This window comes from Mugil cephalus, chromosome 20, assembly GCF_022458985.1.
Source record: "Mugil cephalus isolate CIBA_MC_2020 chromosome 20, CIBA_Mcephalus_1.1, whole genome shotgun sequence".
In the NCBI taxonomy this organism is placed as follows: domain Eukaryota; kingdom Metazoa; phylum Chordata; class Actinopteri; order Mugiliformes; family Mugilidae; genus Mugil; species Mugil cephalus.
Genome location: NC_061789.1, coordinates 10,933,664 through 10,960,193, shown reverse-complemented (window position 1 = coordinate 10,960,193; position 26,530 = coordinate 10,933,664). Strand labels below are relative to the sequence as shown.

At 42.6% G+C, this 26,530-nt stretch overlaps 2 protein-coding genes across 6 annotated transcripts; both read left to right on the top strand.

Annotated features, from left to right (window-relative positions):
- The first annotated feature begins 82 nt into the window (after positions 1-82).
- ilf3b (interleukin enhancer binding factor 3b) lies at positions 83-18,287 on the top strand. 3 transcript variants are annotated; one of them, XM_047571590.1, is made up of 18 exons: positions 83-173; positions 1,544-1,622; positions 2,395-2,618; positions 2,713-2,887; positions 4,504-4,651; positions 6,386-6,477; positions 7,588-7,683; positions 9,114-9,225; positions 9,381-9,478; positions 10,205-10,316; positions 10,413-10,526; positions 11,157-11,362; positions 11,474-11,653; positions 11,756-12,022; positions 14,380-14,506; positions 14,591-14,638; positions 16,381-16,806; positions 17,519-18,287. In XM_047571590.1, the coding sequence occupies exons 2-18, from the start codon at positions 1,620-1,622 to the stop codon at positions 17,647-17,649; spliced, it is 2,559 nt and encodes an 852-aa protein (XP_047427546.1). In that variant the 5' UTR covers positions 83-173; positions 1,544-1,619; the 3' UTR covers positions 17,650-18,287. The 3 variants fall into 3 exon arrangements, with proteins under 3 accessions (XP_047427546.1, XP_047427545.1, XP_047427547.1); XM_047571589.1 differs by having other exon boundaries at positions 11,741-12,022; XM_047571591.1 differs by lacking the exons at positions 16,381-16,806; positions 17,519-18,287 and adding an exon at positions 15,080-16,235 and having other exon boundaries at positions 11,741-12,022.
- An 804-nt stretch (positions 18,288-19,091) lies between these two features.
- LOC124997338 lies at positions 19,092-25,592 on the top strand. Of its 3 annotated transcripts, none has more exons than XM_047570967.1 (10): positions 19,174-19,318; positions 19,490-19,726; positions 20,841-21,141; positions 21,306-21,375; positions 21,608-21,663; positions 22,586-22,811; positions 22,918-23,015; positions 23,964-24,088; positions 24,425-24,554; positions 24,651-25,592. In XM_047570967.1, the coding sequence occupies exons 2-10, from the start codon at positions 19,665-19,667 to the stop codon at positions 25,362-25,364; spliced, it is 1,782 nt and encodes a 593-aa protein (XP_047426923.1). In that variant the 5' UTR covers positions 19,174-19,318; positions 19,490-19,664; the 3' UTR covers positions 25,365-25,592. The 3 variants fall into 3 exon arrangements, with proteins under 3 accessions (XP_047426924.1, XP_047426923.1, XP_047426921.1); XM_047570965.1 differs by having other exon boundaries at positions 21,306-21,393; XM_047570968.1 differs by lacking the exons at positions 19,490-19,726; positions 20,841-21,141; positions 21,306-21,375; positions 21,608-21,663 and having other exon boundaries at positions 19,092-19,318.
- Positions 25,593-26,530: the final 938 nt, after the last annotated feature.

Genomic DNA, 26,530 nt, shown 5'->3' with positions numbered 1-26,530 from the left:
CAACGCAACAATTATTAGCCACACCCATTATTTTCTATTAGCTGCATGTGTAGTCACGTGTAACTTCTGTCCAATGAGCGCCCTCGTTTTCCAGGTCGTGGGCGTTTCCTTTGGCACCGCTGCCGAGACCGGGAGCTAGCGTGAAGCTGTCCGCTAGCATTGACGACACCACGGTAAGCAATAAGAAAATGTCAAAATGCAACCCCTGACACATTAGTGGTTGATTGTAACACAACACATAAACACGGAGTTAACTACCGAAGTTTGTTATTATATGCTAGCATGGCCCCGTGTGCTTAATCACTTGATACTTTTGCCTTTGTCCAGCAAAGCTAAGATGCTAATGCTAACTGTTGCCGAGGATTCAATGGGGTCTCGGTCTCGTCTCCTCGACCATTTTGGTATTTGATAAGCAACAGAACCACGTTTAAATTCACATTAGGGTCCACGTTTGCATGGTCTCCGTTTGCATTTAGTTCTGCTCTTGACACATGTGACGCATGGCTAATGTTTTGGTGTTTTTTTTTATTATTTTTTTTTTGTCTGTTGCGTTTGAAGAGCATGTCGTCGGTTATCGGTGTTGGTGTCGGGGTCTTGTTAGCCAGACAGACTCTGCACCGAATTAAAATGGCGTCTGTATTTTTTTTAAATTTATGGTGCTGTGTGGTTCGGGTCCGGTCCGTTGTTTATCAACACACACGCTCTTCTTCTCCTGTTGAGTCTCTGGTTCGCTGTTGTTGTGACTGCACCACCGGGCTCCGTTAGACTCGCCTCGGTAACTTGTTGACTGTAGTACACGACTGTGTTTGTTGTCACACATTTATTGTGTATTTTGACTTCTGCTGCTCGGTTGATTTATTTACGAAGTGTGTGTTTATGAGCCCTGGGAGTGTGTCACGATAAATGAATGAGACGACCTCCCCGCCCACTTACACCCTCGTCACATCATGCGTGTTTAGTTAAAATTAAAAGTCCATTTTTATTCTAAAATATCAATGAATTAACCACGCTTTTATTTAGAGAACAGTTATTGCATTATTATTGAACCTGTTGGGCTGCAAATAAACATTTTGCCTATGTGGCAAGTGAACATCTGGAAAGCCAGATGCATGTGTGTTATTGCCTGTGTTATCCTCGGATGGAAGCTGTGTTTCCTTATAGCCTCTTTCTTCTGTGACAAATCAAAAAATAGTTCAGAAATGTTTTAAAGATGGTCAGATCTCAATCCAATCCAGCAAATTGGGATGTGCTGGACAAACAATCGGATCTATGGAGGCCGAAATAATCTGCTGCTAATGTGTTGGTGCCAGACACCACAGCACATTTTCAGAAGCCTAACGGAGTCTATGCTTTGACAAGTTAGAGTTGTTTTGGTCGCTAAAAGATAACCTACACAATGTTAGACAGGTAGTTATAATGCTATGGCTGATCTGAAGTCTCTTCCTCAGGTGTGTGTTGCTTCAGCTGTTGACAGCAGGTGATTTTCAGCGTAAAATGCTTTAACTTTTCCAACTTGTGTGATTTGTTTTTCATCCTCTTGTAGAGACGGACAGCAACACTGCCACCCCAGAAGAGCGCTGCCACTCACCGGACACACGGCGGTCACCACGGCCTCAATAATGGTGAAGATTTATTCTCCGAGTCTCGCGTGTTTGTCATGGAACAAAAGGCACGCAGTCAAAATAGAGGACGCGCATGCCCCTTATGTCAAACGTCACCGTTAACAGGACAAATAAACATGTTGCGTCTAATTTAAGTCACAGGACTCGCGCCAGCGCGCCACTGTTCCAGTCTGCCCCAGGCTTTAGGGACACATGCTGCAGCTTCCACATCACCGCTGTCCTCTGTAAATTGGCTTTGGCTGCCGGCGCATGTGCTCGGCTTGTGTAATCTCTAGAAGCTTGGCCTTGTTATTTATTGTAATTAATCAAAGTGACAGGTAAAGTAGGTCTTTTAATAAAACCCAGCAGGGCGTTTAATCTTTTCAGGTGGCGCGAGAGCCTGTCTCATGGGCCGTTATTAGTAAATTTAGTTGAATGAGTGTCCTGAACAAACCGAACGTTTTCAAATCCGTGTCATGAACTGAATTTGACAGAGCTGTGCTAAAAATAGTAATTATCCGTTATGTAATTCTACCAGTTCAAGCGATGATGAGATCTTAATGCAACACTTTGCAATGTGAGATGAAATGCCGTCATCAAGCGATTGATTTGTGGTCCTCGCGTTTCTTGAAAGTAGATAAAGAGAAGGGGAAGTTTCATTTCTGCAGCCTGATTCATCTTATCAGGGGTTAGCAGTGTGTATAAAGTTCATTCAAAGGCTTTTTGGATGAATAAGTGCGGTGCCGAACTTAACAGTGTCCCTTTCATGATCATGTTTCTTTTTCGCCCCCAGCCTCCCCCCATGCGCCATAGATCCATGCGTGTCTTCATGAACGATGATCGCCATGTCATGGCCAAACACTCTGCCATCTACCCGACTCAGGAGGAGCTGGAAAGTGTACAGAACATGGTGTCTCATACGGAGCGAGCCCTCAAGGCCGTCTCTGACTGGCTGGATAAACAAGAGAAGGGAACTTCCAAGTCTGACTCTGATGTCACAGACACTGACAAAGAAAGGTGAGGAGGGGGACAGAAGACATTTCTTGTGCCCAATTAAACAAGTAAAATGATTTCCCTAACATTTTTGCCTTTCCTGGACTTTATCCAAAAGTGACCCCAAAGATCAGGCCACCCGGTCTCTACGTGGCGTCATGAGGGTGGGGCTGGTTGCTAAAGGCCTGCTCCTAAAGGGGGACTTGGACCTAGAGCTGGTTCTTCTCTGTAAAGACAAACCGACCATCAATCTCCTGAAGAAAGTGTCCGACAACCTTGTTACACAGCTCAAGGTGAGAGAGTGAAGAAGTGCAAAAAATGTGACGATGCTTTAATAAGAGGACGACTAATATTGAACTTTAAAGGCCACAATTTTGTAACAAAGTCTATATCTACACAAATTGTGAAATTCAAAAAAAGAGATTTCCAATAGGTGAACAGAACGCCATGAAGAAATGTACCACCCTCTTGTAACCTTAGCAGACAAAAATGTCCATGACCAAAAACTGCTTTAAAACCTTAACGGATTAATATTTTTTTCTGATTTTTTTTCTGCATAAATCTCTTAAACCACTTCAGCACTTTACAAAACAGCCAAAACATTCAATCATTTTAGGGATTTTAACCCATTAAATGTCGGTTTGATCACTTCACTGTTGTTTTTGTGAGAAAAAAACACAAACAATTTAGCTATTTTCTATAAAACTAATGTTGCAGGCTGAGGCATTTTTTTTAGATCAGTTTACCTAAAATATTGACTTGATTACATTATTAATTTTCGTGTAGCATCAGATATAAAATTGACAAAATGTCCCATTGACTTCCATTATAACTATATTTTTTGATCTCTCAGCCATGACACATTAAAATCATCCATTTTGTAGTATTAGGTTTTCATTCATGAGGAAAAATGGTCGAATTTGTCAATTTTAGTTTTCAACACTTAAATCAGCCATTTACCAAATATAGGACCTATGTATTTGTGCTTGTTTGTTTTATTGAGTTTAACAGGATATTATGAGATATGTGTGTTTGTGTATTAAAAGGCATATATGCACTTTTTTTTTTTTTTTAAAGAAAATAAAGACATAGGCCCCTTCTCTAACTGCACTTCACTGTGAAGAAAACTCAGCAGTTAGTGAGTTTACGCACCTGGATGGAGTCGTGTCACAAACAGTTTGGAGCTTGGTTGTTTGGTCATTTCGTTCCTTTGACGACAAAGAAGCAAGATGAAGATGTGAAACATCCTCAGAAGGAGATTCTGATGTAGATTTTGTGGTGCAGTCAGATCATTTTGCTTGGTTTAAGAGATTTGTGCAGAAAAAATCAGAAAAAATATTAATCCGTTAAGTTTTTATACCAGTTTTTGGATATGGACGTTTTTCTCTGCTAAGGTTACAAGATGGTAATAAATGAAAGATGATGCCTGAGGGTTAAAAAACTGTTTCTTTAGAAGCAAAGCTACTTAGTATTAAAAGTTAAACTTGGATCTCCATTTTTACTGTTGCATATTATGTAAATGTTATATTATTGTAGTCATAGTTATTTTTGTTCCACTTGTGGGCAGCGAAGATCCACTGGTGAGTCTTACTTTGCTCCAGGCAAATCTAAAAATATTTCATCCGCAGCTGATGAACCGAAGTACAGGATTTAAAGACCCAAAGGAGTCTCGTGAAACAGAAGCAGCCAGAAAGAATAATATTTATGTACTTTGAACGGTCATTTTAGCAGCTGCAAAAAGTCCAAAAAACACAGTAACGCATTCCCACTATTCAGTTTCTTTTTTAACAGAAAAACTGTAACGCAACATGCGGTCCTGTTTTGCAAGGTGGCAACTAATGATGCGTTTAATCACGAGCCCCGACTGTGAGTCTGTAGCGATGGTTCCTAACCTAATCCTCCGTCTCAGGCCATCACAGAAGACAAGTACGTGGTGACCCAGCACATCCGCGAGGCCAGTATCGTCATCAAGAACACCAAGGAGCCCCCCCTCACCCTCACCATTCACCTGACATCCCCTTTAGTCCGCGAGGAGATTGAGAGGACGGCTGCTGGAGGTAAGCTCCGAAAACGAGGGGCTGCAGTGTTGTACTCAGTGGAGTCCTTCCTCCAGCAGGGAGGCCAGGCAGGCACCTAGGCTAGACAGATATTGTTTATTGGGCCTTCAATGGAGCTAGGGGACAAGAATGCACTGTCACATAATGAGACTCTGCTATGCTTATAGCTCTCTAGACACTCTCGTAGTTCCATGTAATGTAATTGTACATTTTTGATGGCCCAATATACAGTATAGGGCAGGTAGCTAATGGCTTTCTCTCCCCCCCCCACCCTCCTTAATGATCAATGTCACCGACGAAGGCTTACTGAGAATTTAACCAATTAAAAAAAGAGAGACCACGTTGTTTGCATGTGTTTTATCATTGATGATGAACGGTTTGCATTGCAGCAAAAATGAGTTGCAAAAAACACGCGGCGAAACTCTTTAGTCGTCAGACGTTGGCACCGACTGCCTCTGACGTTCCTTGGCAGGGGAGGCCCGGGGTTACAGATGATGACAGGGACACTAGAGTTTTGGGTAAACACGCTCACCCGCAGTCCAACTCGAGGCCTCACAGATAATCTACGGAGCGATTTAGCTGAATGGTTTCAGCAGAGTAAGATTTCTAGCGTCCTCTCGGGAGACGACACCGAGCGTCTCAGTTCCAGCAGGTGTTGAACCTTGACCTTATCTGTAGCCCCGCGCTAACAGCGACGCCCAAGTTTGGGTCTTTTTTTATATTTAGCGAGCCATCAGTTTTGCTGCAGTGTGGACTTGTTTTGATACCCACCTTTGTGCATCTGATAACTTCTGCCTGTGGTTCCAATTCTGATTCTCTCTGTCAAGCCTTCTAGTTTGTCAATTTTTAGGGACGCTGGACCTTTGACCAACTGGCCGCTCTCTGTCTCGGAAGGGGCAAAGTGCAGTGTACCCAGTATAGGGGCGAAGGGGAGGGGCTCTACCACCCGCTAACGCCAGAAAAGAAACCATTTTTGTTTTTTGTTTTTAGGATAGAAGGGTGCTTTCACACCTAGTTTGTTGTCCCGAAAACGGGGGAGTTTTGTTTGTTTTGTCTGTCCCAGAACAAATAAACGGAGCTGAGGCCGGTGTTAGAGATGGTGGTCTCCGCCCGCCTGAAATCCCTTCCCACAGCGGATTGTAGGCTTCATATTATATATGCGTCCTGTTCTTTCAGACACCTTCTCAGCATGTTTATTAATGTCACATCGCTGGTGAATGAACCACAGAACGCCTGACTCGATTCAGATTCTCCGCTTTTAATTCGATTGTTTATTCCCGCTAATGTAGAAACAGTTTGAAGCACGTGGTGTTGACGGCGTGCGAGAACTCGACTGCCTTGTTAGATGTCACACGTTAATTAATTAATCCCTGAATCGGTACAAAACATAGGCGTGAAAGCATCCTAAACCAACCGTGGCGAGACGACCTCCCATTTGATACAGACAAATTTTTCCAAATAAATACACTTTTTTCTTTTCTTTTTTTTTTTACTTAACCCTGCATTCATTCAGGTGGGTTTTTTTTCCATTGTTAATTGTCGTGCGCTGGCGGCAGAGCGAGACGCATTCACTGGGAGGTTGCGAGCGTTTGGTGGTTTCTTCAGCGGAGGGGTCCCCCTCCCCTTGCCCCTCCAGCCTGTGGTTTGGGAAAGCTGCCTGTGTTCCCCCTGGCCGGCTGACAGAACTCCCCTTGGTCAAACTGTACCTTGTCTTCTTATTCCACCTGCCAATAGAAACGCTTTCAGTCAACGATCCCCCGGATGTTCTGGACAGGCAGAAATGCCTAACTGCCTTGGCGTCTCTCCGCCACGCTAAGTGGTTCCAGGTTTGGATCTTGTCTTTATTTGTCTCTAAAAACAGAAGTAGTTTGAGTTTTATGCTGTTTTGTTCTATTTCTTTTTTCTTTTAATTTGGGCGTTCGATGTGTTTTATTCTTTTATTTGTTTACTCTTCTTGGAGCGTAGTAAAAAACCCGATGACCTGGATGTTTTGTTTCTTAGGAAACCTTTGTCATTACACTGTTGTAGAGTTGCTTTGCTCACTTAACAGGTTCTATGGCAGCACCATTATTCTTAAAATCATTAGTTTCTTCATTTGCAGATGTTTAACTCCAATCAGTAAAAATAAAAATCTGGGACTAACACACCATCTGTCCGGGTGCAATATTTCTATAATGTCAGTGTTTCTGTGAGTGACTTGTTGTTGTTGTTGTTTTCACATTTATGCCAGCTCCTCGTAGAGCACCCTTTTTCGCTGCCCCATTTGGTAGTTGCTGCCGAGAAAAACTGTTCCTCGTAGTTAACCATGTTTGATAATCATAGTACTGTCATCTGTGTCATCTCCGGCTTTCACACTATAACAACCGGCGCTCCATCTCTGCAGCTTGTTATTGTAGAGTATGTGGCCTCAACTTTTCCTGCTCTCTGGCTGTTTCTGTTCCTCTGTGTGCCACAAAACTCCACGGGAATATTGCACCTTGAGTCATACTTCTTTAAAAACCATTTTGCCACTAACTTTTCAGCTCACGTAAGCACATCCCCTTTTTTAGGAAAGAAATAAATAAACTGACTTGTTTCTCACATTGAAGCTGGTATTTAGTTTGAGGTGGATTTATTTATTTTTTTGCTTCTTTTCTCCTCATCTGGAGTCAGACGCATGTTTTCTTAACCCACATATAAATATTCCACATCAGATACCCACAGCATTGATGAACTTACAGACGATGATGTGATATGAAGCATAACTCCTTAATACCTCTGGACATTTCCATAATGACAAAGCTAAGCTGTTATAGTCTGTGTGGCTTCTTTTTTTTTTCATTAGCTTCCGTATATTTGGATGTTTCTGACTCCACGCAGCCTTCCTTTTTGACTAAAGCTTCCTGTCCACCTCATGCCCCTTCCTCCCCCCTCCCCGTCCCTGCTTGTGTCCCCAGGCCAGAGCCAACGGGCTGCGCTCCTGTGTCATTGTCATCCGGATCTTGAGGGACCTTTGCGCCCGCGTCCCCACGTGGGCCCCGCTTCGTGGCTGGGTGAGTAAGAGTCACAAAGATCCAGAGACAACAGGATGCGTTGGTTTTTCAGAGGATATTCACCCACTTGCCACTTTATTAGGTACACCTGTTCAGTTGTTTGTCAACACAAATAGCTAATTGGCCAGTCACATGGCTGCACTTCAATGCATTTAGGCATGTTGAGGTGATTAAGACAAGTTGCTGAAGTTCAAACCGAGCATCAGAATGAGGAAGAAAAGGGATTTAAGTGACTTTGGATGTGGTATAGTTGTTGGTTCACTTCCAACCATCTCTAGGGTTTACAGGGAACGGTCCGAAAAAGAGAAAATATCCAGTGAGAGACAGTTGTGTGGATGAAAATGTCTTGATGAGAATGGGCAGACTGGTTGGAGATGATAGAAAGGCAACAGTAACTCAAATAACCACTGGTTACTCCCAAGGAATGTAGAATACCATCTCTGAACGCACAACACGTCCAACCTTGAAGAAGATGAGCTACAGCAGCAGAAGACCACACCGGGGGCCACTCCTGTCAGCTAAGAACAGGAAACTGAGACTACAGTTCACACAGGGTCACCAACACTGGACAATAGAAGACTGGAAAAACATTGCCTGGTCTGATGAGTCTTGATTTCAACTGTTACATTCAGATGTCAGGGTCAGAATCTGGTGTAAACAACCTGAAAGCATGGATCCATCCTGCCTTGTATCAATGGTTCAGGCTGGTGCTGGTGGTGTAATGATGTGGGGGATATTTTCTTCGCACACTTTGGGCCCTTAGTTCAAACTGAGCATAGTTTAAATGCCACAGACTACCTGAGTATTGATGCTGACCATGTCCATCCCTTTATGACCACAGTGGACCATCTTCTAATGGCTACTTCCTGCAGGATAATGCACAATGTCACAAAGCTCATATCATCTCAAACTGGTTTCTGGAACATGACAATGAGTTCACTGTACTCCAACGGCCTCCACAGTCACCAGATCTCAATTCAATAAAGGAACCTTTGGGATGTGGTGGAACGGGAGATTCTCATCATAGATGTGGAGCCGACAAATCTGCAGCAACTGTGTGATGCTATCATGTCAATATGGACCAAAATCTCTGAGTAGTAGTAAAGTAAAGTACGCCATGAAGAATTAATTCAGTTCTGAAGGTAAAATGGGATCCCACCTTTTACTAGTAAGGTGTACCTAATAAACTGGCTGGTGTGGCTATACCAAGATTGTTTTTCTGGATGACGGTTGGCATCAGAGTCTCCTTTGATAATGTCTTGTCTGCCTGGATACCCAAAAAAAAAAAAAAATCAAGGCACCACCTTCACGGTTGTTAAACTGCAGAGACACTCTTTAACGCGGTGACCTAAAATCTCTTGTCGTTTGGTGGCTGAGCTTAAAAATAGCATCCCCGAACAAAGAGTCTCCCCCTCTCTCCCGCTTTGCAGCCACTGGAGCTGATCTGTGAGAAAGCCATTGGCACAGGGAACCGGCCCATGGGGGCAGGAGAAGCTCTGCGGAGGGTTTTAGAGTGTCTGGCTTCAGGAATCCTCATGGCAGGTAGGCTCTCCTCTCTGTGTGCTCCTACATTCTGTTGGTTTGATGTTTCTAAATTAACCGTAGGTGTGAGTGGATGTTTGTCTTTCTGTGTGTTAGACTGATCCTGTCCCGTAATGTTGCTTATTCTAAACTTGTCACATTTCTTCATGTTTTAGATGGAGCTGGAATCTCTGATCCATGCGAGAAGGAGCCCACAGATGCTATCGGCCATTTGGACCAGCAGCAGAGAGAAGACATCACAGCAAGTGCACAAGTGAGTAGAGTTGGCTAACGCTGCAGACTCATATTTCAGTTTTGAAAAATGTATTAGTACCAGACACATGTGGTGTTACGTCACGTCTGTGGCTTAGCTTTTGTGCAACTCTCACTGAGAAAACGTTATAATCCAGTCAGCTCTCAGGCTTCTCAGAGCTGTAGCTTCTCCCACACAATTCGAGATTGGAGGGAGGTTTCTGATCACATTTTTATTTTTACTTCTCTCATACGCGCTGTCTGTATTTGCTCAAGTGACCTTTTAGCCTGCACGTGTTCGTAACAAGCTCAAAATAAGTTCAGCAGAAGTTCACCGAAAGTTTATAATAAGTGTTTCATCTTCTGTGCGCAGACTGAAGACCTTTAGTTGTCTCGTTTGGCTTCGCTTGCGCTTCCTCTTGATCTTCTCACCTCCTGTCTAAGGAGACTCGAGAGATGGAAAGTTCATAGAAAGGATGCGCTCACATGTTCTGTATAATCGTCATTTTAAGATGTTTGTGCGCCGCTATAAAAGAATGTGAACTGACTGGACAGCCGTCATTTGAACGACACTTTATTAAGGAAAACAAGAATTACCATCACACAGGAAACTTATCCAAGGACTTAATGAATCAATATTGGATCTTTAAAGTCAAGAAAAACAATTTTTCCAGCACTAATTAACCGAGTTGGGTATATTTACAGATTGGTAAATCCATATTTCCCACCATGTCTCCTCCACCCTCAGCATGCCTTAAGGCTGTCAGCCTTCGGACAGCTTCACAAAGTGCTTGGAATGGATCCCCTCCCCTCGAAGATGCCCAAGAAACCTCGTAGCGAGACTCCGATCGATTACACGGGTAAACCGGGGTTACGAGAGTTGAACCGATCTGCACGTTTTAGTAAAGGCAAATGAGACGTTTCATGTTCTCATCGGATGATGTGTTGTGATTCAGTGCAAATCCCACCCAGCACGGCGTACACTCCACCAATGAAAAGGCCCATCGAGGAAGAGGAGGGAACTGACGACAAGAGTCCAAATAAAAAGAAGAAGAAGCTGCAGAAGAAATGTAAGTGCTCTGGAATAATTCCTAAGAATTAAAAAAAATAAATCTCTTAATAGATGCTATTCTAAATGTCTAAGTCGTCGTTGAGGCGTTTTTAAAATGTTTGATCGGACTGGGCTTCAGCCAAGCCTGAACTTTGGTTGTAATTGGTTTTAGAGCCGACCACAACCCTGTAGCTTCAAAACTTCTGCTTCTGCTTTAATGGTGGTTGGCTGCAAAAAAAGGAAAGTAGAAGAAGAACTTTCTATTGTGTGGAAGAACTTTACCCTGGAATTAAAAATCAGTCATGTAGCAATTTGTAAATTGTGCAATGTGTATGTTTTTTGAGGTGGTTATACAACAACACACCACAAACCACACACAAGAGAATCCATGGTGTCCACTCAAGCAAAGGCTGCACCAAAGCAACAACAAACACTGAGAGACAATAATAAGGAGGAAAATACCACGTTCATGGCGCTGGATTACCAGAACATTTCTGTGGTGGATTTTCTGGATCCAAGTTAAAAGCTGCCCTCTCCTCACTACATTAACTTTTACAGTCTTTTTATTGGACTTAATGCAGTACGTGATCGAAGACAATACTGCGTGTGTTTTTACTCTGGTATAATTCCCGTCTCTTTGTCCCACCAGCTCCTGAGGAGAAGGCCGAACCTCCCCAGGCTATGAATGCCCTAATGAGGCTCAACCAGCTGAAGCCAGGTCTCCAGTACAAACTGATCTCCCAGACCGGCCCAGTTCACGTCCCGGTTTTCACTATGGCCGTAGAAGTTGATGGCAAAACCTTTGAGGCTTCTGGTCCATCCAAACGCACCGCGAAGCTGCATGTGGCTGTGAAGGTACATTTGAACATTTGAAATGTCACAGTTGGATATAAACCAAATATCTTTCTCCTGCAGTTGTTTTTTGTTGTTGCAATGCTTTAAATTGCGGGTTTTGAACTCTTTCAGGTCCTGCACGACATGGGTCTGCCCACTGGAGTGGAACTAAAGACCGCTGAGCCCGTGAAATTAAAGGAGGCGGTAGAAGCGACGGCCGTGGAGGAGCTGAAGCCAGTGGAAGTACCCGTAGACACTGCAGCTGCCGCCGTCACAGGAGCAGCCAACGCAGACAGCACTGACGCAGCAGAGGTAGGGCTGCCAGCAGGCTACGTTGGTTCTTCCTTCCCGTGCCGCTGAACGGTCTTCGTTTACCCACCATATCTTCGTTCTTATCAGACTGCTCGTCAACAGGGACCAATCCTGACCAAACACGGCAAGAACCCCGTGATGGAGCTGAACGAGAAGCGCCGCGGCCTCAAGTACGAGCTCATCTCGGAGACGGGCGGCTGCCACGACAAGCGCTTCGTCATGGAGGTGGAAATCGACGGGCAGAAGTTCAAGGGCACGGGGTCCAATAAGAAGGTGGCGAAGGCTTACGCAGCCCTGGCGGCTCTGGAGCGGCTCTACCCCGAGGGCTCTTTGGCCGAGTCAGCTAAGAAGAAGAAGGGACCCCCCATGGTAAGAAGAAGTCTAATCCTGTCTTGGTTGTTGGTGGTTTACTAATTTAAAATTGAATGAAGAAATGGAGAAGAGGTGGGCAGGTACCACCTTGGTAGAGAGACAGATACCTGTGATGCAACCTACATGCCAATTATGAAATTTATATAACTTTGGAGTCATATAAAAAATCTTCCCCATACACCTACCTTGAATGAGGAGCTCTGGAGACAAACAAGTCATCAGAGAAGTGCGCTTTCCTGCCAGTCTGGCGGTGTTGTGATTAACGGTGCAGAGTGACGTCAAGCCTCAAGTGGTCGTTTGAGGAACTGCAGCTTTTAACACTTTATTTTTAACTCCAACATGTTCTAAAAAGACTAGAAAATTAAGAAAGCTAAAATATTTGTCTAAGCTTCAGGTTATCTGTACATTCATGAATACAAACCAGAATGGTAGTTATTTTTCATATAGTGACGATAAAACGACTTAAAATATATATTTTTTATGGTGTTGTGGCATTTGGGTTACAGTTACAGTTACAAGTTACAGTTACCATTAATTTACATTTAAAATAATGCTTTTATAAAATAACATTTGCTGGTTTCAAATTAACAGCTGGACATGCCTGTAAGAGGCATGGCCTTTGTTGTTGTTGAAGATGTGATCATGACATCATCAACATGCCATTATGATGTCATCATGACATCATCAAGTCACCAGCGAGCGCTTTTATATAGGACCCGTTTGTCATTGTCACTAACAGTTTAGAGGTTGGGCTGAAAGGTCCAACCTCCTCCGCTGACTCTGGTCTGTTCAACCCAACAGCCAGATGATCAGCCCACTGTGGCTGCAGGTGGAGGTCTCAGCCTCCTCAGGACACCAGGCTCATGCTAACGGTTGTAGCCCTCAGCTAATCCAGTGGAAGGCCATTAGTGGCCCTTATAGTGTTTTTATACTATAATAACAGGCACATTCTCTCTGTGCCTGTCTGGGTTTTCAGCCCCACTTGGTCATGACCTCCATAATGTCATGACTAGAGATTGGCCCATATATCGGCCACCCGATATTTGCGTTTTTTTGCTGGTATCGGCCCATACATTTTTTTTTTTTTTTATTCCGGCAAGATTTACAGACAGGCACATCCACAGGCAGCCCTGTGCTGCTGAAGATGCTGCGAACTCGTGCAACCCATACATTCCCCTCCCCCACTAGCCGAGTGCGTGTAGCTGCAAGCTGGAAAATGCATGTACTCATAGGCCTGTCGCGTACCCTAAAAATAAGAGTTGAAAACAATGTGTTTTTCAGTTTTTTATTTGTTTTTGCTTTTTTAAACAGTTACCAAACAAAGATCAATTTACTTTATCACTACTTACTTTACTTTATATAACAACAGGCCTAACTTTTACTGTTGTTGTTAAGTGTTAAGGAGCTGCTAGCTGACATTTTTTTCCTCTCTCTGGCAAAGTAATAGTGCAAGTTGTCAATCAACCACTGTCAACAGTTTAGATTGGAGCTGTTGTTAAGCCTTTGGTTGAAATATGTGTTTATGTTAAAGCCAAGGTGTAAGACTAATACTGCCTGTAAGCTAAATATAATGGTCTGGGAAAGACCACGGACTAAAGCAGACTTCAGCACCTCGATGTGATGCACATTGAGAAGGAGGTGATTGATAGAGTCAAGCAAGAAAAAGTAACTGACACATTCACCTCTCTCCAGGTGAGACGGATTAGAGTCTGCAGGGTGTGTTCAGTCCAAAAGGAGAGACAAAGCATAGAATGATGTCTCTCAGACAAGGTCGCCTATCTTTAATGACATACGTATCTTTATCTTTTCATTTTTTGGGGGGCTCTGACCCTGTGATCCCCCCTGCTTGTTTTCTACCTCTTTTTACCTTTTAATTTTATATTTTGTATGCATAATAGTGTTAAATATTCTTTGAGTTTAATAAATGTTTATGCTTTTGGTTAACGTGTAACATTTGTAATCATTGTGTCATTTTTATCATGTAAATGGAGGCACAAAAAGCAGCATTGACCCCAAATATCGTCTCAGAAAAATCTGAAGCACGTATCAGCCGTCAGCCTATGCTGATGTGAAAGAAATTGGTATCGGCCCTAAAAAATCCATATCAGTCGATCTCTAGTCATGACCACATGGGGCCTGTTTAGACCTTGCATTAAGATCCAATGTAAGCTATTGGATCACGACTATCAGGGTCCCACAGCTTTTCATCTTTGTCCATCTGTTTCATGGCCTCAAGCCATAAATGTCTTAGGTTCTTGTCCCTCTCTTGAGGGAAACAGAGAAAATCTCAGCTTTGTCTTTTAAATTATTTGAAATTATCTCACTACGATTTTAAATGTTGTGTTTCCTCTCAGCACACCCAAGGGTTTGGCATGATGGGAGCCACTGGAGAAGGGCCTGCACCCAGGGGTCGAGGAAGAGGAGGGCGAGGCCGAGGAAGAGGCAGGGGCTTCAATAATGGAGGAGGCTACGGACAAGGAGGTAAAAAAAAAAAAAAAAAAATCAGCAGAAGTGGTTGTGATGTTTGATATTGTGTTACATTTTCCATTTGTGTCGTCCTTCCAGGTGGCTTTGGTACATATGGATACGGGAACAACGCTAACTCCGGATATAGTGAGTGTTCATTATCATTATTATAATCTTGGTGTGTTTGTCATTCGTGCTGCTATCAGGCTTTCATTTACCACTTGTGAACCCGTATTATTACAATAATACAACATGCTGGGATGTTCCCAGTGATTTTACATTTCTCTGCTTTAAGCCACAGGATTGTAACTGTTTTTGACAAGCCCCCACCCCCCCACCCTCCTCTTCTTATGAGTCCCCCTTTCTTCCTTCTGGCAGCCTGTTCTGAGGACTGACCTACCTGAGCGTGACAGGAGCAGAGAAATCTAAAAAAAATAAATAAAATAAAACAAAAAACAATATAAGTTTGAACACAATCTGACCAAATGAGTGACTGAACTGCCACCGTTTTAAGGCAAGAAAAAAAAAATCAAAATAAAATCTAATTTTGATATTTTCTTCCCTTCTCTGCCCTGTCTCACTCTTTAGGTGACTTTGTCTCAGACTGCTATGGCTACCACGAGTTTGCAACATAAATCCTCCCCACTCTTAAAAAGAAATAAAAAAAAAATAAAAAACAGTTCCCGTAGAGAGGATTTAACAAAAAAAAAAAAATGGACAAAATACTCAGTTGTGTTCCAGCTGCATCATGAACTCCCTTCACCACCGAGTCCACAACCCTGGAAATAAAAGTGACAGCGACCCACTGCTCTGTCTCGTCCTGACTCCTCGCGGAGACGATCCGACCACTGCATGCATGTAGCCATAAGACACTTCCCGTTCTCTGAACTTGCCGTGGATGAACCCGAGCGCCCGGACCTCCCCGAACTGTGGGGCCGATTTAATGCCTGGATGTCTTAATTTGTCAATTCTGGGGACGGGGCCGTGTTTCCGGAGTTAAACTGGACAACGATACTGCCTTCCTGGATTAACGTTAAGACCACAACAGCCTGGTCTCTTCGTCTCCATGCGGCTTGTATGAAAAGGAAAAAAAGATACAAAAAGCTAGCACGATTAGTTTCTGTCTCATTCTAATGCCTTTTCTGTCACTTCTGATCATGACTTTGTATTTTCTGTTTGGCTTTTAATCGTTGCTCATGTAAAAATCTGCTGTTTCTGCATCATATCCTCAACACTGTTAAGTCACGGCTACACTGAATGCACCATCCAGTCTGTTACGGCATTTGGCCTTGATGAACTGAGGGCTCTGAGTTTGCACACGCGGAGCGAATGAACTTAAGAATCTGACGTTTCCTCAAATACTGGCAGAGGCTTTTATTTTAACACTTTCCATGTAATAAAGATGAACGATTGTTTTAGTACGAGGCCTCCCCTCGGTCTGATCCACTCCACAGCACTACTAGTAATACAAACACTTCCTGTTAGCTTTTCCTAAATAAAAGCCTGGTAGGAAACCCTGGGCTTTTATTGTGAAATATTTGCAGTCGTATAAAATAGCCTGAATGGATTAAAAGACACACTCACACGTCCAAAACAATAATCCAGTGCATCCGAATCTATTATTTGTGCTGACCTGGCTTTTATTTGAGGAAATGTTGTGTGTTTGGGAAGGGAAGGCTACTTGCTTTAGTTGTTTTTATATGTTTATTTTGTTTGTTTTTTTAAATAAATGTGACAACACTCATTACTTTGCTACTACAGGGTCTGATTTAATTCCCTTTACCTAAAATGTAATATATGTAATACATATATATATATATATATATATATATATATATATATATAAAGAAAATCTGTAAATGTGTGCTCACTGTGTTGTTGTTTGACAGATTATTACAACAACGGTGGGACGAACGGAGGAGCGGGGGCAGCCAGCAGCCCGTCAGGAGGCCCCCCAGCCAGCAGCACAGCACCGGGGTCAGCGCAGGGCTCCTACGGTTCGTACTACCCGGCCGACGGGGCCTACACTGCCAACGCCGCCAACAAGCCTCCCAAAAAGAAACCCCCGGTGCACAAGGGAGGGAAGGCGGCTTTTCCCGGCCCGCAAGGGGTAAACAGCGGATCTGCGGGGGGCTACCAGTCCACCAGCCCCTCTGGACAGGTCTCCTACAACCAGTACGGCCAAGGATACGGACAGGGGGGGAAGAAGACTTTCAACCAGAGCCAAGGGGGCGCTGGAGGGTACTCGTACAGCACTGCCTACCCAAGCCAAGTGACGGGAGGTGCAGGAGGTAACCAGGACTACAGTTATGAAGGTGGGTGTTGAGGGCAGGTCGGAAGATAATAGAGGGTATTTATGTGACGTCACAACAAACAGTCTCCATGGTTACAGCCACTGAGTGGCAAAAAGTGACAGTTAAACACGATTTGAAAAGCAGTCAGATATATTTTTACATGCATTATGAAGAAACAACTAGTATCCAGGCACAGAAACCTGGTGTTGTGGTTCACATTTAGTATCGGGTAATATTAATTTATGCTGTATTTTTATTTTTTTTTTTATGAAGCCATACCTAAAGTTACTCAAGTTTCTGGAGGGCTGTCAGATAAGTTTGTCCATGTTGTCGTTTAAGTGTGGTTACGGCCGACACTTACTATTTCACCTCCAACAATAAATAACAATAAAACAATAATTAGATTACAGCCGGACGCTACAGTATTATATGGCTAACGTTACTTCTTAGTAAAGCACTTAGCGTTAGCATCTTTTATTTAGCTACATTTATCATAATTGAAATGAACTTAAACTGAGGCTAATTCGCTTTTGTAAATGCGTACAAGTTCGTATGGATCATTGTCGCATTTAATTGTCCTTACTTTGATCCTCGCTGCATTCACTGCTGCATTTCGCCATGTTTTTGCCACTCAGGGGGGCGTGACCCCTAGCAGCAGTGACATCAATGCATACCCTCTACATTAAATGTTACAATGGGAAGTTTAATTTCCTGTCTCGTATTTTTCTCCTAGGTTTCAACAGCCAGTCAAGTTACAACTCGCAAGGAGGCGGCAACCAGGGCTTCGGCGCCAACCACTCTCAGTACCACAACCCGGTGGGCTACGGCAGGGGAGACGGCAGCATGAGCTACCAGTACAGATAGACTCTGGGAGCCACCCAAGCATCGGCGTCTCAAGCCTTCTCCAAAGAAAGCGACTTGAAGACTTGGCCTGTGCTCTCTGCCTTCCCCCCCTCCCCTCATGTTCATTTATTATGTGATTTTTTTTATTTTATTTTTTTTTTCTTTGGGTGCGGGGGGAGGGTTTAATGTAGCACATGTCAGCACAAAATGACTCGTCTGGACTTTTCAGTGTCAGAGCTGCGTCGTGGATGTTTTTAGTGCTCCGTTTCAGTGGTCTGGTCAGTGCTTATATGTCTATATTTTATTTTTTAATCTATACTACCAGTCCTCATTGTCACTAAATAAGAAAGCTGATCAATAACTCACCGGCTGACTCTGACTATATTTCCTTTCTTTCTAACCAGATGTGAGGCTACAGACGTTTTTTTTTTCTTCTCTCTCTCTCTCAATGTGAATTTAGTAAAATCGGCTGTAATTTTGGCTTATTTTGTAATTAGTTTTTGTGATGTAGTTATTTTAATAAATGGTTTTGATTCCGGAGCAAACACGCTGATGTTAAATCAACATTTCTGCTCAACGTAGCTTTTCAATTGGGTGGAATTTGTTCCTATTGATGTATAACAAGTGTGTTTGTATTAATAAATGATTTTTATTTTGAATACAAGTCTCAGAGGTTTCACGTAAAAGCCCTCCAGCAGAGGAGTGGATCTTATTAAATAATAGGCTGGATGGCATGTAACTGAAATATAAGTACTTTCAAAGCCATTAGTTGTGGCGTATAGGTATTATTTAAACTTTCATATTTTAAAAAGTCTAGAAGACTAGAATGTTTTTTGCTGGTATTGGTATCTGACGATACATTTTTTTGAAAGCAGACTTCAGCACCTAGCTGTGATGCACATGAGAGTCAAGCAAGAAAAAGTAATAGACATATTTGCCTCTGTCAAGGTGAAGCAGATTAGATTGGAGTGTGCAGGGTCTGTTCTAGTCTAAAGACTGTTTAGACGTTTTATTAAGACCTTGTACTGCTGCTCCAGAACCAAGCACATCTGGCATACATGCTAGCTCATTATTTATTTATTGATATCCACCCTGACGTTAGTAAATGAATGAGGCAAAACAGTGCTTAGTTGGACCCCAGCAGAGTAGTCTATAGGCAGTCTTTGATGCAACTCAGGACTCATTGCATTCACAAAAGAATGAAGACACATGCAACCCACGACTACTACTTTTTATTTATTTATTTTTTTTGGTAACTTTATTTTACCAATTATTTAGAAAGACTGTCAAGATTAAAAACAATAATTTATGATCCACGCTCCATACCAGGTGGTGGCGGTAATGCACCAGAAAATTGCCAACCGTCAATAAACCTCAAAAAGAAGAAGAAGAAGTTATCCCGCTATGCTGATTGGTTCTGAGCTGGTCACGTGATTTATGGGCGCCATGTTAGATAGCTTACCTTAAAACCCACAAAATTCACCCATAGTGGCAATAACAGAGAATTGAAAAAAAAAATTGGATCAAAAGTTTCGATATGCCACAGTGCGCAGCCTACGGCTGCAGGACAGGTCCGGGACAGGGGAAAAAGCTCCACCATTTCCCCCGTGAACGAAGCCGGAGAAGATTATGGGAGCAGAAGGTTAAAAGGAAGAACTGGGTGGCAAGTGATTTCTCCCTATTATGTGAGGTAAATGTAACTTTCTCTCTTTGACGTTTGTTAAGATTTTAAAGGAAAAATAAATTCATACATCATTAATGTGTACAAATGAGTGAAGTTAACCAAGCCCTATGTTAGCCTTGTGCTAGCTAGTTATCACCCTCTTTATTTATTTGTTTATTGTTTTGCTCTACACTGAAGGAAACATAACCCGTTACTCAAAATACCGCCATCTTGGACATCGCGCAATGCATTGTGGGCTTTCGCCGAAGCCCTGTAGCTCTGCCTCTGGGATTGAAAGAGTCCACCGCAATCGACAGCAACAAGTGTTCGCAGCGGGAGTTTCGGTTATTTGAAATAATTTTCATTCATAACAATGGGTGGATCCAATCGATGTACTGTGCACGGATGTAGCAATGATCGCCGATATAAATCCAAGTAAGTTTAAATGCATATGTCCGTAGAATTATTGTTAAATGTCCTCATTGTATAAGTAGCTTTTCTTATTATTGATTTTTTCCGCTGCATTTCAAGTCTATGGCAGCCCCTAGAACGCCATGGTGAAAAGTTTTGAAACTTGGCACATGTATTCAGGACAGCCCTATGGTCAACCTCAAGAATTATCATGCCCATACAGTAAACTCTCTAGCGCCACCAACATGCCAACATTTGAAGTGCATTCAGCTTCATAACTTTGGACCCCTTGGTCCAAATTTCACAAATGATGTACCATTGGAATCCTTGGATCAATACGAGTTCAACGCACCATATGGCGCCAATTTGCTTCGTATAGGATTTTCCGCCATTTTGAATTTTATCAAAAACCTTCAAAAAGCATTTCAGTCTCACACAGATTGCCCAATATCCACGGGACTTGACACATAGAATCTTCAGACCAAGCCGCACAAAAGTTATCATGTGGATTTTTCAATTTTGCTTCCGTTTGCCCATAGCAACCAACCAAACTTGGAGGCAAAGCCGCCAAACAGGAAGTGAGGCCATATCTCAGCAACCGTTTGATGTACTTCAAACGTCTAACGCAGACTCAAGGCGACTTTCTTGAGAGGCCCACAAATGTTGCTGACCTTTGACCTTTGGGGGCGATATAATGACAGAAATTGAACTTTTACTCACACAGGGCACAAATTTTGTCCAATTTACACAAAACTTTGTGGCTATGGTCTTCAAATAACACTTGCCTGCTATGCTGCTAGGCCCCCGACGCTACTTGCAGCTTTAATTAATTTAAGTGACTTCCCCTGTCCTGGGTGGATGTGTTCAAACAAACGATTAACATTTCACTAGTTTTATTTTGATTCTGTTTACATTTATTGTTGCTATTATCGTTAATAATTTAATCGGTTTACCAGTAGTTTCAGTCAGATTACAGTAAATACATGTACCATAGTTGTATGCAATGTATGTTCTGTCTGTCTGTGCTTATGAATGGGGTTCACGAGAGCACAATGGAAATAAACAAAGGGCTTTTGTGTTATCCTTTTTTGCAACTGTACCGTTAATCTGAATTTGCATATGTGTGGTGATATTTTAGGTGGATAATCAAAGATCATGTTCCTGAGCTCAGGTTCCACCTATGCCCCCCCAAATGGCGCCATCTGTGGGTGAAGCTCATCAACAGAAACAAACTAACCAAGATCAGTGATTACATCAGAATCTGCAGCAATCATTTTGTACTGGGCAAACCAATTGGAAAACAGCCCCATCCATGCCTGTACATGAGGGGGTATTCAGACAAGGATAGCCACAGTGACAACATTGAGATTCAAAGAATCATTCGCAACTGGTTTCTGGATAATGATGAAAACACATATCTGACTACAAGGCGTGGGAAGGTAGGTTTTAAATCTAAGCAGACCGTAGGCCACCTCTGCTTTTTATTAAAATGTTTTTAATGCATTCTTATAGTTATTTTGTCATTTGTTTTTTTATGTTTTATATTGACCTGCAATTGTAAGTATTTTTAAGGTGTGATGATAAAATCTTTCTGATTGTAAAGGTGAAGAGAAAGAGTGCTGAGGACATTCCCACAAAAAAGAGAAGAAGAGGCCTCAAGGATGAAGCTTCCAGTGAGTCCCCAGGACCCAGTGAGGAAGCCACATAGGCATATTTAGTTGGCATCATTACTACATGTATACATGGCAAAGGAGTCAAATTTATAGCCTAATAGTACATGTCATGCAAATTGCCAGTGCAGATGAACAAGCCAGCCAATAAGTGTTAAACAAATAGATTAGAGAAACATAATCTCAATGATTGCTTACTTTTTTCAAAGTATGTTTCTGTACCACTCTGTAACAGATGTGGATAGCTTGACGCGCTGTCTTCCCAATCATCTTGGAGGACGTCAGGATCAGGTAGGCAGATTATGCCCCCATCTAAAATTAATTTGGACAGCCTCTGGTTCCCGGTTTCTTTTGAATAATCTACCGGTGTAGCCTTTGATTGGAGATTTAATAAAGATGCTGCACGTCAATGGGCAACTAAATCTTTTTTTAATGCATTTGAAACTACAACATCGCGTTCGGATAAATAATGTTTAAATCATATCACCTAACTGGTCTCCGGTGTCCATTGCAGCCGTCCGTCAGAGCTGCGGAGCATGGTCCGGAGATGCTTCTTTGGACGCTTTCAATCCCAGAATGCTTCGGTGCATAATCACAATGCATTGCGCGATGTCCAAGATGGTGGTATTTGCGAAACGGGTCATAGCAGCTACCGTCTTTTATGCTGTGAAACGCGACGCTGAAGTTGGCTTCCGATTTACCAGCCTCCGATTCAGTTCTTAAAGGGAAAGTTAAGGGGAAATGAACTGGATGTGCAGTGTGACTGTTTACCCACACATTGTTGTTTTTGTGACACTTCTTGATGTGAGAACATTTTAGGCAACACATGAACTGTGTCTGACACCCATAATTGTGTTAAATTTTATGTGAAAATGCTAAATGCTAAATTTTTTTTTGTTTGATACCTCTAGACCTCATTAGACCAGGTTTCACAAATCAGAGACTGTTATAATGAATGTTTAGCACTAAACAGTCGCACTGCAAAATCGGAAGCTAACTTCAGCATCGTCTTTTCTGTGAACCTTTAGAATATACATATTAAATAAAATTACAAAGTTTGTTTCATGCATGTGCTTGTGGTGAAATGAGAGATCTCTGGCTAAGAATACAAGATAAGGCCCACTTGTTTATAGCTGTTATATATTTATTTGTATTGTCTTTTGTCTACATCTTCTTGACTCCCATTTAAAAAAAACAGTCATTTTGCTCGTAGGACCACTTTGATGAAACTCAGTATGAGAGGGCCAGAGCTGATGGCCTGAGGAAGCTCAAACCGAATGCTGTCCCAACGCAGTTCACGTTCACACCACGGCCCCTTGAGAGATGCACCAGGTGCTGCAAGAGACGAGACCAACCATGTCTTGGTAGAAAGGAACACGTACAGCTCGACCATTCGTATTGTTCTACAGAATGTCCTACGTCCCCTAAAGTTAAAACAGGTGAGAACTGATTGGACTTATTTGAAAGTTGGTTCTCTCCACTGAGGAGAGGAGTGCAAAAATAAACACAGGGCGCAAAGTGCAGCTACTTCTTATTCTATTCCAGATATCAAAGATGGTCTGACGGACAATGTGTGCACTGACGGGGCTGTGAGCGGGGACACGGCCAGCGGGGACAAACAGTTGAACATCTCGAAAAACCAGGTATCCTCATTTCAGCAGGCTCTTGTAAAAGAAAGGAAAGAGAAGTGGAAGGTCGGCAGGCAGAGAAAACAACTTGAAGAAAATATTTAAGAGTCTTCAACGCAGACCAGCTTTACAGACTTAGCCAAGTACAGAGGGGACAAAATGGTCAGCTGACACTGTCAAAAAAGGGCCTTCAGTTAAAGTTTCCATGTGGTCCTACTGGATACAACCTGCTTCTTGCTCAAAATCAACCTCTACCATCACTTCGATCGCTGCGAAGGAAACTGGAAGGTGTTCCCAAACAGCCAGGCATCTCTTATATACGATGCAGTATGTGCTTGCTCCTCTTTACAAATGTGAGAAATCTATTAAGAAAAGAGTTTTGAGTCAAGTCAGTGGGGTCAGTACTTAATGATGGGAGTCTTTTGGTTTTCTGCAGAAATGAGGAACAGAGAGCTGAGATGTGTAAAAAGAAAATCAGTTCAGGGAAAAAGTTGGAGAAGGGACATGCTGTATGTGGGTGGTGTATGGAATACCTGTTGATGAAGACCCCAGGGAAATTAAAGGATAACATGAAAGGAAACTTGGAGAGAGGGTAGAATAGATTCTTCGTCTTTTGTTGTTTTTAGTTTATTTACTCATGAAGGCATGTGAAAATAAAAAAGTAACCCTCCAGAAATGGGTGGATAGTGCGGCGAGCTAGGTGTAACTCATACCCCAGTCCAGTTTCCACACCTTTCCAAAGGGTATAGAGATACAGAAGCGCTGGGCAATAAACATCAGACGGGATAAATTTACAGTGACCAATAGCTCACGAGTTTGCAGCCGGCAGTTTTAATTGAACCACCCACTCAGCGGACGACGATGACGAGTAATAATTACACTCTCCCCGTCCCCACGGGCCTGGAGTTTGACCACAATTACTGTACTAGTACTGAGCCTGCTGCGCTGGGTTTGTCTCTCCAGTGTGTCGAGGAACTCCGCGCGGAAGTCGCAAGGCTTCGACGACAGATGGAGGAGAACGCCGTCAACAGCAGGTTCTGCTTGGAGCGTTTTTCTGCGTCTGATGAGGACATCCAATTCTATACAAGGTAAACAAGCATGTTTGACCTGTGCTGACGAGGTCGTGTTTGTCATATTAGTGTGTGTAGTGTACAAAAACACAGGCCAATAATGCTTCTTCACGAGCATCATACAGCATTCAGTATTAAGCTTTCCCTTATCACTTTACAAAAATATGTTGGATTCATGTTAGTGTGTATTTAACAAAATGTAAATTTCTGGGGGAAATTCAAATATATACAAAAAATGTATAATCAACCAAAGATTTTGCAACCCCTCTGCAGTACCGCCACAGATCCCCTAGGGGTCCCCTGTTTGAGACCTATGTTATAAGACTTATAGGTTTATTATATTTTTACATACAGATTTGCAAGTCATGCCCACTTCATAGCCTTTTGGAGACAAATAGAGCCGGCCGCCAACAAGATGGTACAGGTTACAAGACCATGCTGCATTGGTCTGACTAACCAGGTCCCCCACGCTGCAAGTGCAATGGTGAGTATTTTTCCATTTTCTCTACAAATTCAATAATAATCCAAACAGATTCAGCCGATCAGTGTGTGAGGTAATAATAAACTTTATTTCCCTCAGATTCTTCAACCCGTCGATGAGTTTTTCCTTTTCATGAACTACTTGTCATTGGGTCTGAAGCTGAAGGGTTTGGCCCAACGATTCAGGGTTCCCCGCTCGGCCGTGAGCCGGATCGTAAACACGTGGGCTGACTTCCTTTACGCTGTACTAGGAGCTGTGGGTATTTGGATGGACGAGGAGACGGTCAGAGCTCACCTTCCAGACGTGTTCCAGGATTACTCCGACACCCAGATCATTTTAGACTGTGTAGGACTCCGTTGCCAAAAAAGACGTTCTCTTCTCCTTCAGAGCGAGGTGCTTTCTAGTCGTAAATCCCACTGTACGTTTAAAGGGTTGATCGGTTTGGCCCCTCACGGCGCCGTGACATTCGTGTCGTCTCTCTACGAGGGCGCCATTAGTGACAAAGGGATCTTAAAGCAGTCTGGAATAGTGCCGCTCCTGAATCCGTCTATGGCCGTCATGGTGGACGAGGGCTTCCTCGTGGGAGACTGTTTACCCTGCAGAGTCCACATCCCTTCCTTCCCGTCTAAGAGGACACCGCTGTCTGGGTCAGAGGTCATAAAGACTCACGTTGAGCGTCTCATTCGCAGGGTGAAGGAGCATAAAATATTCAGCACGGTGATTCCACTGTCGCTCACAGCCAGCATCAACCAGCTCTACACGGTTGCCTGTCTGTTAGTCAACTATGAACACGGGCCCTTGGTTAAAGCGTGAGCGAGCTAATGCTAATCTCTATGCAGAGAGACAGGTGGTAATGTATCGTAAATAATGAATCATCAGAATCAGAATATGCGCTCGTTGACCGTCTTTTTTGTCGTGACCTGTGAATATGTTGCCGTACAAATACGTGCGTTGCTCTCAGTGGGAGCCACAGTCGTAACTCCACAGAACTTGTCCCATTTAAGTTCCATTTTGTCAACTGTATTTGACACAGCCTCAAAAATTCTTGCTCAGTTTTGTGGCATGACACTTGGTGGTTTTGGTGTTTCTGATAATGTTAATTGTGTTTTTGTGCCTTTGTGGGTTATTATACTTTCATTACTTCATTTGTTATCATTATTATTACTATTATTTCCCACTAACTTCTAGGAACTATACAGAATAGTTGCTTTAATCATCGTAGGTTATCTTTAAATAGCTCAAATCAAGATCAAAATAAAGTCAAAATAATTGAAACCATAATTGTCCCTTTCTTCATTTCATCTTGATAACATTTAATTCTTTTTTCTTTTTCTTTTATCTCTGAGCTGTAAATGTCCCCAGCTTTAATTTCAGAACGTGATGTGAAAAAAAGAAATACAGTGATAAGCGTTACAGAATGACATGTTCAGTGTACAAACACAATATGCAATACCAATGAAAGAATAAACTTAGTAGTCTATGTCATCATTTTTTACTTTAATGACTCGTGCATGAAGAGGTATTTGGGCACGGAAGTGTTAAAAAAACAAAAACAAATCACACTTCAGTTTAATCTCTGTTAGTACAGCACAAACATGTCATCACAGGCAAAAACCACAAAATCACTCCAGACTAGCAACTAATAACAGTGGCTCTCTTTGAGTTTGTGTGCTCCATGGTCAACTTTAAGAAGACAAAGCAATCAGGGCAACATGCATCTGGATGAACAACAAAGGCCACACTTGGTCAGGTTTAGGTTTCTTTTTTTAATCTCATAGTCATGCAGACCACATTAGATGAGGTCCACATCTAAAACCAGTGTACCTAGACTTCTCTAATCTGGATTGATTAATCTACAGACCCTGGAGATTCATTATAACGCAGTCTCTGATTTGTGAAACCTTTATTGTGTTTGTCTTTAAGGCACCTGCCTCCATTGCAATTCCCCTCTTCATGAGTGCAGTCTGCATTGTTCGTCT

What these genes read in the sequence shown, in the direction of transcription:
- ilf3b (XM_047571589.1), top strand. An exon ending in GGGCCCCGCTTCGTGGCTGG is followed by an intron (nt 7,684 to 9,113) that starts GTGAGTAAGAGT and finishes CCCGCTTTGCAG; the next exon opens with CCACTGGAGCTGATCTGTGA. An exon ending in ACAGCACTGACGCAGCAGAG is followed by an intron (nt 11,654 to 11,740) that starts GTAGGGCTGCCA and finishes CGTTCTTATCAG; the next exon opens with ACTGCTCGTCAACAGGGACC.
- LOC124997338 (XM_047570965.1), top strand. Translation starts at nt 19,665, where the DNA reads ATGGGTGGATCCAATCGATGTACTGTGCACGGATGTAGCAATGATCGC. An exon ending in TGACTACAAGGCGTGGGAAG is followed by an intron (nt 21,142 to 21,305) that starts GTAGGTTTTAAA and finishes CTGATTGTAAAG; the next exon opens with GTGAAGAGAAAGAGTGCTGA. An exon ending in TTGGAGGACGTCAGGATCAG is followed by an intron (nt 21,664 to 22,585) that starts GTAGGCAGATTA and finishes TTTTGCTCGTAG; the next exon opens with GACCACTTTGATGAAACTCA.